The sequence below is a fragment of the Chinchilla lanigera genome, unplaced genomic scaffold (assembly GCF_000276665.1).
Source record: "Chinchilla lanigera isolate Chin_1 unplaced genomic scaffold, ChiLan1.0 scaffold00128, whole genome shotgun sequence".
NCBI lineage: Eukaryota > Metazoa > Chordata > Mammalia > Rodentia > Chinchillidae > Chinchilla > Chinchilla lanigera.
The window spans coordinates 3,195,607-3,208,159 of record NW_004955529.1 but is presented as its reverse complement, the minus strand read 5'-3'; the positions used below and the strand labels follow the sequence as shown (position 1 = coordinate 3,208,159).

At 33.5% G+C, this 12,553-nt stretch overlaps 1 protein-coding gene across 2 annotated transcripts in view; it reads left to right on the top strand.

The window, feature by feature from the left end:
* The window catches only part of Rps6ka6 (ribosomal protein S6 kinase, 90kDa, polypeptide 6), a 180,854-nt gene that overhangs the window by 88,346 nt on the left and 79,955 nt on the right, over nucleotides 1-12,553 (top strand). For both annotated transcript variants that reach the window (XM_013507539.1, XM_005410079.2), the window contains 4 exons: nucleotides 2,643-2,785; nucleotides 5,541-5,611; nucleotides 5,848-5,936; nucleotides 7,829-7,887. In XM_013507539.1, the coding sequence (XP_013362993.1) occupies nucleotides 2,643-2,785; nucleotides 5,541-5,611; nucleotides 5,848-5,936; nucleotides 7,829-7,887 (362 nt within the window). The remainder of the gene's footprint in view (nucleotides 1-2,642; nucleotides 2,786-5,540; nucleotides 5,612-5,847; nucleotides 5,937-7,828; nucleotides 7,888-12,553) is intronic.

Genomic DNA, 12,553 nt, shown 5'->3' with positions numbered 1-12,553 from the left:
AGGTAAAAGGAACCCTACTCTACTGCTGGTGGGAGCGTAGACTGGTTATAACTACTATGGAAATCAGTGTACAGATTCCTCAAAAAACTAGAATTAGAGGTCCCATTCCACCCAGCTATGATCCTTCTGGGTATTTTTCCAGAAGAGTTGAAAATATCACACCACAGCAATGTATGTGCCGTCATGTTTATAGGAGCAAAATTTGTCATAGCTGAATCTTGGAAACAACCCATGTCCATCAACTGAGGAATGGGTGAAAAAGGTGTGGTATTTTCATACAATAGAGGACTACTCTATTGTAGTTTATAGGAGCAAAATTTGCCATAGCTGAATCTTGGAAACAACCCGTGTCCATCAACTGAGGAATGGGTGAAAAAGGTGTGGTATTTTCATACAATAGAGTACTATAAAGAAAGATAAACTCGAGGCTATTTTAGATAAATGGATGCAGCTGGAGACCATACTTATAAGTGAAATAAATCAGGCCCACATATGTAAACATCATATTGTCTCCCTAGTGTAAGAAACTGAAAGAGCAACTAAAATCCAAAAGGTACAATAGTTATTGTGAACAGGAAAGAAACAGCTCAAAAGGAAAGAACAACTGGGATGGGTGGAAGGAGAAAAGAAAGAAAGAAAGAAGGGAAATATATATATATATACACACACAATATAGCTCAGATAATTGTAGTACTAATTTCTGTTGGTTTATTGAAAGGAACCGTTAGTGCTTAATTTGTGATCAATTTTTCTTGCCTATATCTGGTAATATGAACAACTACTTTGAAGATAACAATATGCAATATAACAACCATTGTTAATTTCCTATCATCTTGTTTTGAAATTCTGTATCATTTTGGTTTTTTATTTTCTTTAAAATAAAGAAATACACAAAGACTATATAAATATTATCTTACCTTGAAAAAGACCTGGTTTGCTTTTAGATGTGTGTCAGAATTTTTTCATTTATAAAATATAAGATATAGATGAATGTAGATTATTTTAAAGTAGAAAGAAAGCTGTGACACTGTGACACGAAGGATTTCAGATTCTCACCCCAACAGCCAGTTAGGGAAAGCTGTCTCTACAGATAAAAGGGAGCCCTCAGAGGGAGAGATCCAGGGAGAAATAAAAAAATGGACCAGCAGTGCTACACTAAGAAAAATTACTGGCTATTTGAAATTACAAAATCAGAATAGGGTTTTACTTTGAAAGTGATTCCTTCTACACAGCAGGCAACAACTGAAGAAGGAATCTTCCCTTGTGTAATTTTTCAAAATTTTCCTCTTTCATTTTCCCATTCTCTACCGCTACTAAGTTTACTAGTATAATCATTAAGCTTTACTAATCTTTAGAGAAGTTATATAACTCTGACATTACTGTTGATTGTTAGTGGAAGTACAGCTGTTGCATTCAGTAACTATTTACTGTATTTATTATCTGGTATGTCATAGTGTTTATACAACAAGTATAAATCTCCTTTCTGTTTTTCTTTTTTTGAGACAGGGTCTCGCTATGCAGTTCAGGCTGGCCTCGAGCTCACTTTGTAGCCTAGGCTGGTCTCTAACTTGCAATGATCCTCCTGCCTCAGCCTTCCAAGTGCTGGGATTACAGGCCTGTGCCACCACACCTGGCTTATAAATCTTTCTATGGTTAAATGTAGTACATTATTGGTTTTTAGGGTATTTCGATAACCAATTTATCTTTTACACAATCACTCTTGCTGATTAGGTGCTACTGCCAGGGTGATATAAATGTTACTATAAATGGATTTTCATTGACATTTCATTGAATCTGCACATCAGCTTTGGGAGTAGTGACATCTTAACAATACTGAGTCTTCTAAAATATGAACATAGTGTACCTCTATTTTTATTTAGGACTATATTTAATTCTTCCTGCAATGTTTCCAACTTTTGGCATACATATATTTTGTATGTTTATGCTTGTGGGAGCCTTAGGATATTTGGTGGTATTGTAAATGGTATTTTTCAGTTTTTAGTTTCTAGCTTTTCATTATAATTCAGAAAGGATTTTATATTGATATCTTGAGCACTCTGAAGTCTTTAAGCAAAAGTCCAAGCTTGCTAAAATAAAATTTACACATATATGTTTATGTGTTATTTGGTATTGAGCCCAGGGACTTGCACTTACTAGGCAAGTCCTCTACTACTGAGCCACCACCGCAGCCCTTTCTGAAAATGTATATTTTTGAGACATAGTTTCCCTAAGTTATCCAGGCTGGCTTTAAACATTCAGTCCTCCTGCCTCAGACTCCTGAGTAGCTGGGATTAATACTGTATTTTAAAACTGAATCGCTAACTGTACTTTTCTCATAATCTATTTCAAAACTTAGCTCAATATGAATCTTTGACTTGTTGTTCCTTCAAATTTGCTGCATAATATTTTAGTACAAACCTGAAAGCATGTATCTTGAGGATTAAATTTAAGTAAGCAGTCTTTAAATCCTCTTAAAGAGAACTAATGTGAAATAGAGGCTGTTCCTTATTATTGATGTCACAGCTTTAAGAGTAATTCAAGACCATCCATAAACTGTTCTAATGTCTAACACATTAGTTGGTTTCATTCAATATTTCTGTTTCCTGAAGTTTTTCAGTATATATTTTTTAATGCTGTTATAGATTTTGGACTCAGCAAAGAGTCAGTAGATCAAGAAAAGAAGGCCTACTCATTTTGTGGTACAGTAGAGTATATGGCTCCTGAAGTAGTAAATAGGAGAGGTCATTCTCAGAGTGCTGATTGGTGGTCATATGGTGTACTTATGGTAAGTAGTAGTGCTTTTCTTAATTATGATAACATTATTCCTATCATTAAATTTTTTTAGTTTAAATTTTGGAATGTACCGGGTAAGAAACGACTTCTCATATTGCACTATTAACATTTTAAAACTTTGCCTAGTTGATCTATAATAAGAATTAGGATTTTGGAGTTCTAAGTTTGTAAAGTGGGTACTGAAAAAGTAAATTGCATATTCATTATATAAACAATTCATACTTGGAACTTAGAGAAATGTCTGGCAGATTCTAAGTTTCAGAAAGCTGAGTTTAGCAGTTATATTTTAATTAGATGGCATGAAATTTATCACCTTAACATAATCTTATGGTCAAATTCTTTCAGGTATAACCTAGAAAGATTGTAATCTTCTTGAAGACAGAATTAATGTATTATATTACTTTTTATCTCTTGCAGTCACTATCATAGTGACCATTTAACAGAAGATTGTTAAAAAAAGGCTGACTAATATGAGATTATGTATAGAATTTGTAGTAGTACATAGCATGATAAAAATATATTTTGAATCAGATATAGGTTGGCTTTGAAATTTGATAATATATTTAATCTACTTATCATTTAACAACACTTCATGATACATCCATATATTAAATGTCTATTAAAATATGAACATTGCTACAGGGCAGTGAGGCAGAAACTTGTGAAAAGTACATTTGGTATTTTCTCTGACCTAAAAACCTTTACATGTACCTAATGTGTTTAGGAAGATTTCATGAAATTATATAGGGAAAGTAGATGAGGTAGAAGAGAAGACCTGAAAGGTAGATAAAATTTAAATACAGATTCTTCCCAAAAAATGTATATATATACACTCAGGAAAAGAAAAACATACAATTATTTTAATACTAAATTTATTGAGACTTCATGAGATTAATACAAGTAACCTCTGGCCTCTACAATTATAATAGGTGCTCAGAGTGGTGGCCATGAGCTTCCAGACATTTATTAGTATGGTGAAGGCCTGCTTGGGTAACCTTGGTCACTGAGATGTCTGCACGTTTTCAATTTGTTGTCCAGGGGCCAGCGGTGTAATGGGCTTTTTATGATACATGACATTCTCTGGAGCCCCCCCACACACAAGGGTAACACCATCTGTTGAAAAAAGCATCATACTGTTTTTATTTTCCTGAAGAGAGTGAGTGTGTGTGTGCGTGTGTGTGTGAGTGTGTGTGTGTTTGCGTGCTCTGTAGTTGCATGTGGAGAAGGAAAGTACTGTGATCATATATTAGCAAAGCCTTAGAGAATCAATTTGTCTTGAATAGTGAAGGATGAAATTGAAGGTGGAGGAATTGAAGCTGTAAACCTATAAATATTTGCATGTGATTTTTCTCTTAGCCAGATTCTTAAATAGGATGATGATTCAAGAAAAAGTACATTTTAGGAAGATTAGACTTGGCAGCATTACATAAATAGATTGGAAATAGCAGAAACTAGAAATAGGGAGACCAAAAAGATGTCTTTATAAGATAGTTTTATCATTATAAAATTTTATCTGAAAGCAAACCTTAAAGACATTTCAAAGGAAGACATGACTAACCTCAGTTGCGGATTAAAGGACACAGATAAAATCAAACAGATGAGTTGATGATAAAGGTTCTTCTAAAACTTATAAACTTTAGCAGTTTGCAAGGATGATGGATGAATAGAAATGAGCAAGCTAATAACAGCTGGTAGAGAAAGAATTTTATTTTTAACATAGCATAGCTTGCCACAGGTTAGTGGCTAGGCCTTTCGTGCTGATAAATTACATGTGGCAGTCGAGAGAAAATCAGAATCACTTAAGAATTTATTTAGTGTACATCTATACATATTTGTCTTTGTCTGTCCATGCCCCACTCAACTGCTCAACTCCAGTTTTGAGAAGACAAGATTTCTAAAAACCATCCTTCTTTTCCTTGTGTTTCTGCCTCTCCCAATTCTACAAATCCAGGCCACAGTGATGAAATATTGTATATTTCGGAGGAAAAGCTGTAGTTTCGGAAAGATAAAGGCTGATGCAGAAGGAGTCATGAAGATACAGGAGATAAGCTGAGATTTTAAGTGGAGCCATCTAAGGACAAAACCATTATTAAGTCCCAGTTGAAATTTAATTGTTCGGGATATAAATACTTTTAAATAAACTGTAGATAATGTTCCTTTTTACACCTAGTTTTTACATCTAGTTGTCAGTTTAATCTCCTTAGGAAATATTTTCTTTTTGCTTTGTGCAAATATTTATCTTTTTTAAAGGTCTTAGTGCACACAGGTGCATATGGGTATGTGTGTTCTGCTTTTCCTCGTTCTTTTGCTTTCTGTACATTGGGAGAGTAAATCGCAGTTGGAATCACTAAATCTTTCTTGGGCATGTAAGAGTTTGAAATGCTTGTGTTGCACATTTTCCCTTATTATTAAAACTTGATTTCAAAGCATATCTCTGCTTTAAAAATGCCTTGTCTTTTCAAATTATTTTATTTTGTGGAGTTAGCCAAATTAAAATTGAAAAAACAATTGGTTGGCTTCATTTGCTACATGTCATCTCTCAGTTGAGCTATATGGAGAGAGCAGCCTATTAAACGTGTGTTTCCGTAAACAACCTAGTTTTCTCATCTCAGTTTAGCTGATTCTTATCTAAACCCTGCATGATTTGATGATCATGTAATATTCATATTAATTTTTTTCTAAATAATTTCATTATATATTTTAAGTGGTGTTTAATTGACTGTGATTTTCTTCTGTTTTATTTTTAGTTTGAAATGCTTACTGGTACTCTGCCATTTCAAGGTAAAGACAGAAATGAGACCATGAATATGATATTAAAGTAAGTGTAAACACTATTCATTTATTTTGGGAACAATCTCTTTCATCTGTTTTAAGAAACTTAATATTGTTTTAAATTGAGATAGAAAAACAATTTTTTACTGTGGTGTTCTCTTCTGCTACCGAATAAAGGTCATTACTGCCATTGGAAAGCTCTTTTAAATAGTCACTTTGAGATTTGTCAACTAAAAAGTGTAGCCAGATTTAAGTGAGACTTTCTAAAATCATCTTTTCCAGAGCAAAACTTGGAATGCCTCAATTTCTTAGTGGTGAAGCACAAAGTCTTCTAAGGATGTTATTCAAAAGGAATCCAGCAAATAGATTGGGTATTGTTTTTGTTTGTTTGTTTGATTTTTTATTTTCTTAGTTCTTATAATGGTACTGAATATTTTGGGAGGATAACTTTTTCAATTTACGTTCATTTACTGTTACTATATGTCTCTATGTAGAATTGTGCATTTTGTGTATGTAGTTCTGGAATAGTCGATTCCGTTTTGAACGTAATTTTTAAAATAGGGTAATCTAGCCACACATAGGGGTTTCCACCTATAATCCCAACACTTTGGCAGGCTGAAGCAAGAAGATCACAAGTTTGAGTTGGGCCTCAGCAACTTAGTGACTTAGTGAGACATTGTTTCAAAATACATTTTTCAAAAAAGGATGGGAATGTACAAAGGGTGATAAAAATGTGCAATAAATGTTTAAATTTTAAAATATTTTATTACAGTAAAAGACACATTACCATTAATCCCCCTCAAAATACACCCCCCACACACTCAAATATACTTTGAACACACTTATCCCATCATTCTTGCTACTTTCTGAAGCAATTCTGGAAGCCCTCTTGTCTCTTTTTAAGAGGTATGATGAAAAAATATAGTTAATGCTGTTGTGTGGTGACATCTAACCAAGAGGGAGGCTTCTGAAAACATTACTACTGACTTTATTGCTTTATTGAAAGGAACAGTCAATGTTTAATTGTTTGATCAATCTTACATCCCTATATTTATTTAACTGGGTATCCAATTTGAAGGTAGCAATGTGTAATACAAGAACCTATGATTCAAGAAAAAGTACATTTTAGGAAGATTAGACTTGGGCCTCAGTCTAAGTCTTGGGCCTTAATTTCCTATCACCTTGTCTGAAATTCTGTATTGCTACTATTGTTTGAGTGTTGTTTTGTTTATGTCTGTTTGTTTGTTAATGTGTTTTTGTTCTTTTATCTTTAAAATAAAAAAGATATATGTACTAAAAAAAACAAACAATAACATTGCAGTGTGTCCTCACATACCTTATTCACTGGATCTAGCACCATGTGACATCTTTCTCTGCTCCAAAATCAAAATGTCTTTGAAACAAAAATATTTTGCGGTTCAGGCAATCCAGAAAGCCATGATAGCATAAGTGAAGACATTATTGACAGGACTTCCAGAACTGCCTCAGGAAGTGTCAGGAAAGGTGTGATATATGTGTTTGAAGCAAAAGGAAGTATTTTGAGGGAGACTACTGGCAATGCATTTTCTGTACATTTAAAAAATTTCAATGCACACTGTATTTTTGTTCATGCCGCCGAAGGGTGCGGTGTGAAGGCCCTGGTTTCAATCCCTAGTACTGGAACAAAAAAAAATGGAGTAGTTTAGCTGATCCAAACTTCCTTTAGTGTGTTTGATCATATGTAATGTGTATCATATGTTACATAAATTGACTTTTGAAATAATACATATAATTTAATTCTACGTTGATAATTCTTTTAGATATTTGAGGGTAAATATTTTGTCATTCCTAATATTTTTCAAAGTAACTATGATGTTCACATAACTGCTTGTTTTTTGACCACTTTCCAATAGCCTTCCTCTGGATTTAGATGTGATCGTGTTTCTTAAGCACGTCCTTGTGTTAAAATGTCAGTGTCACTTTATTATTTGTGGTTTTTAATTTGGCTCATAAATACAGATCATGAGCTTAATTATGAAGAAAAGAAAATACTTTGAATGTTATGTGGTATGTGATACTATTCATATGCAGTTGAAAACGACCATCAGTTTTTAATGGTAGTAAAGTAAAAAGACCAATTGATAAAATGCCAGACAAATTACAGACATCACACTTCAAGGGCTATATGAAATATATGTAGTTCTATTTATAGATGAAGCCTAGAAGCCAGGCAGCATAATTGAAAAAGAATAATGTCAGTAAAAACTTCTTTCTATTTTTATAGGTTCAGAAGGTGTTGAGGAAATCAAAAGACATCTTTTCTTTGCAAATATTGACTGGAATGTAAGTTAAGTAGAAAGTTTGTAAATAAATGACTATATTAAAATGAGCAAAAAATTTGACTAAATGGTAATCTATGGGCTTTGCTTATAAATTTAATTGTTTGTTTTATATTTACTGTGAGATCTTTATTGCATATGATGGCAATTACCTTGAAGCAGGAAAGGTGTGGTAATATTTAGCAATTTTTTTCATAATTTACATGTTATATATGTTTAATATTATGTCCATATTTTTGATTGGAGAATGTGAGATAACAAGAGAAAGTGGATGAAGCATATAATAGAGTCTTACAGGAAATGAATTATAAAGAATCTAAAGTGCTATTAATTTTCAGATTTTTCAGTGTCATGTATTAAATTTATTAAATATGTCTTTTACTACAGATTTCTTTCAATATTGAGAGGCTATAAAAGCAGAAACATTGAGAAAATCTGCTAATTCATATATAAATATTTTTAAAAATTGATATTCTCACTTATAAAATTTTTGTAGAAGAGAACTTTGTTTTATAATGTAGTATTGTCTATTTTATGTATTAGTAATCATCATAGTTAAGCTTTTTATTTTCAAGTTTTGACACTGGCATTAAAATGTTTTAAAAGGAAAATAGTATCTCTTAATTTTTAGGGCAGAAATAGCAGTCATTCACTGACTGAATCATTTTACCTGGTTTGTAGAAGAAAGTATCAGTTGTCAACATTTAAATGTATTTCATATAATTGTAAAAATGTAATGTATCAGAAGCCATTAGTATTAATATCCAGACATACCATTCATTTGGTATACTGCATGGATGCTGGGTCTTTTTTTTTTTTTTAAATGAGGAATCAAACTCAGGGCCTCTAGGTTGCTAAGCAGGTGGCGCTGTGCCCTTGAGCTACATCCTGGCGCTGGCTCTATTTTATAACAGTGAAAATTTTCCTTTGGCTTCCTTGCATCTCCTTTTTCATTTCCACAGTGATTTTCTACTTTTCTTCTTATCTAGACAAAAGTACTTTTCCCCCATTATTGTTTTACCTAAAAAATTTTTGTGCTTTTACTTTTTAAAAATTAGATTTATTTTTACTGCCACATAAAAGCATACAAATTGACGCATTTTTATGGGGTGCTGTATGATGGTTCAATACATGAATACATTACATTATGCCTAAATTGAGGTAGGCATATCTTTCTCTTCAAATATTTATCATTTATTTATAGTGTAAACTTTCAAAATCCTTCATTATAGTCTTTTCAAATACACAGTACATTTATTATTATCTATAATCACCCTACTACACAATAAAATAACACAACTTTTGATTTCTACCTAACTATAATTGAGTGCCCATTGATCAACCTTTCCTCATCTCTCCACCTTTCTGTTACTGATTTTTAATTTAAATAAATCAATGGAAATTTTATGTATGTAAGTATATGGGGTTTCCTTTATAGTAAATCTTCAGTATTTTTTTTCACTATGCTGTGGGACTTTGAGCTTTTAAAAAGTCATTTTCTAAAATATACTTGTGGGTTTCATATGTTTCCTGTCTTTTAAATTTTATTTTACACTGGGTGTGGTGGTGCACGCCTGTAATCCTGGCACTTGGGAGGCTGAGGCAGGAGGATCGTGGCAAGTTTGAGCCCAGCCTGGTTTGAGACCTACAGTGTGAGCTCAAGGCCAGCCTGAGCTGCATAGTGAGACCCTGTCTCAAAAAGACAACAAAATTAAAAAATAAAATTTATTTTATCTCATATATAAAAACATAAAATTTTACATATTCATGAGTTCATATGTGATGTTTCAATATATGTAAACATGTGTCATGTTTGAATTAGATTAAACATATCTATATTCTGAAACTTTTATCATTTCTTTGTATTGAAAACTCATTTTTTAGATTTCTGAAATGTACAATATGTTATTGTTATATATAGTCACCTTTTTGTATGGTAGCAAATCAGGACATTTTGCTCCTAAGTAAAGGGAATTTGTATACATTGATATACTGCACTCAGTCCTTACCTTCTTCTCCTTTTCCCAGTCTTTGGTAGTCACCAGTGTACTCCCAACTTGTATGAGATCAACTTTTTTAGCATGTGCATGAGAGAAATCCTACTTTTTTTTGTCTTTGTGTGTGCTTGTGTGTTTGCATGATGTGTTACATTTATTTTCTCCAGTTCCATAGTTGTTTTTAAATGATGGCATTTTATATTTTTCTTAAGGTTGAACAGTATTTTGCTGTGTATGTACAGCATATATTCTTCACCAATTCATCAGTTGATAGGCAGTTTGGTTGTTTTTATTTCTGGCTTTTTTTAAATGGTGCTACAATGAACATGAGAGTGCAGAAATCTCCTGAACATGCTGATTTAATTTCCTTTGGTTGTATACCCATTTACTGAGATTTTTGGACCATATGGTAGTTCTGTTTTTAATGTTTTGAGGCACCTTCATGCTGATTTTCATAATGGCTGTACTAATTTATACTCCTACCAACACTACCCTAAATTTCTTTTTTTTAGCATTTTCTTTAGGTTTTTTAAAAGTAACCGGTTTTACTAGGGTGAGGTGATATCTTATTGTGGTCAAATGATTAGCAGTGATGAGCATTTTTACATTTACTTCTTGGCCATTTGTGTGTCTTCTGAGAAATGTGTATTTAGATCTGTTGCCCATTTTTGTTTTTTTAATAGCACATGTTTGTAGTCAATAATGATTACATTCATGATAGAAAGTTGGTACATGTACATAATCCATCCTGACTTCTTTTATCATCCCCTACCTCCTCCTTATCCTTCACTTCCCTCCATCTAGCTCTTGATCCCTTTCTTATTTGTGAAATATCTATCTCCCTGTTTCCTATTTATTGACCATCTTTAAAGCAATATTTTGGCACTGGTTTTTCAGAATCCATTTTGTATTCTGTATATTAGCACCTTGTTAGCCAATATTGTCTCCAATTTTGTAAGTTTTTTCTGAAGAAAACTATTGCTTTCTTGTGCCTACAGAAGCTTTTGTTTTGATATAAATCCACTTGTCTGTTTTTGGTTTTGATTTTTATGCCTTTGTTGTCTTTTTCAAAAGACTGTTTCCCTTGCCAAGTGTGGTGGCACATGCCTGTAATCACAGCACTCGGGAGGCTGAGGCAGGCGGATCGTTGCGAATTTGAGACCAGCCTCGGCTACAGAGAGAGTTCAAGGCCAGCCTGAACTGCATAGTGAGATCCCATCTCAAAAAGACAAAACAAAAAACAAAAAACAAAAAACATTGTTTCCCATTCTTTGTTCTGAAACATTTTCCCTGTTTTCCTAGCTTCTGGTTTTACATTTAAGTCTTTAATCCATTTTGTGTTGATTTTTATAATTGATGAGAGGTTCTAATTTCATTTTACCTGTGTAAATATAATTTTTCTAGCACCAATCATTGAAAAATCATTGTCATATATTGCATGTTCTTAGTACCTTTCATAGAAATCAGCTGGCTATAGATGCATCGGTTTACTTTAAGGCTCTCCACTCTGTTCCATTGGACTGAATGTCTGCATCTATGCCAATACCATAATGTTTTGACTCCTGCAGCTTTATAGTATGTTCAGAAGTCAAGCAGTGTAATGCCTCCTGCTTTGTCGTTTTGTTCAAAATAGCTTGGGTTATTGAGGTTTGTTTGGTAGTTACATATCAATTTTAGAAGTTTTGTTATAGTTCTTTGAAAAATGTCAGTGACATTTTGTTGGGGGTTTCAGTAAAGTTTTTGATAACTTTGAGTACTATTCTAGTCAGATCTCCCATTGCTGGGATAAAATAAGCAACAGTCACAACCTAAAGGAAGAAATAGTTTATTTGACTCATGGTTTCAGAGGATTCAATCATAGTCAACTGGCTCAAAAGCAGAAGTATCATGGTAGAGGGCATGGTGGGACCAAACTGTTTATTCATGATGGTCAGAAAGCAGAGCAGAAGAGCAGTGACAGAGAGGAAAGGATGAACGACCAGATTTTGACCCCCAAACCGTGTCTATATGACTTTCTCATACATACCCAAAAGGGCACTTTATTAGTACCCTGTGGGGATCTAAAGCCAATCAAATTGACAGTCCAATTTAACCATCACATCCTAACTTTTGTCAACTTGATATCCAAGTGCATTTCACTAAATGGTACTTAGTCCCCAAATAAATGAATGCAAAGTCAGAATTCTGCCTAACACGACACAACTGTGCTGCATATAACTGAAACGAAATAATCCCTCCCTCAAAGTCTAAACAACTTAGCTCTGCTAAAACTTCCAAGTCAATTTCTCTTCTAAGACTCAAGGCATAATCTCTGCTGTGATGTCCTATACATTTAAAAAGGAATTTACCTAGTCACAATGTAAAATGGTGTAGGGTAAACTTTCATATTTGAAAAGGGAGGAATGGGGGATAGAAAACAATGTAACTAAAACAAGACTGAAAACCAATAAGAAAAATATTAAGTCCTGTAGCTCCATGTCGAGAATCCATATACATTGTGTTGAGATTTGAGTTCCAGAGGGCTTCTGCTGTCATACCCCTATAGCCTTGCCAGTAAAGCCCACATGGTCTCTCACATGGGCTGGCTTTATTCACAGCCTGCAGCGTTCCTCTGCACATATTCCACATCTTACACCTCTAACTTCCTGGGGTCTGCACTGCACTTTCAGCCTT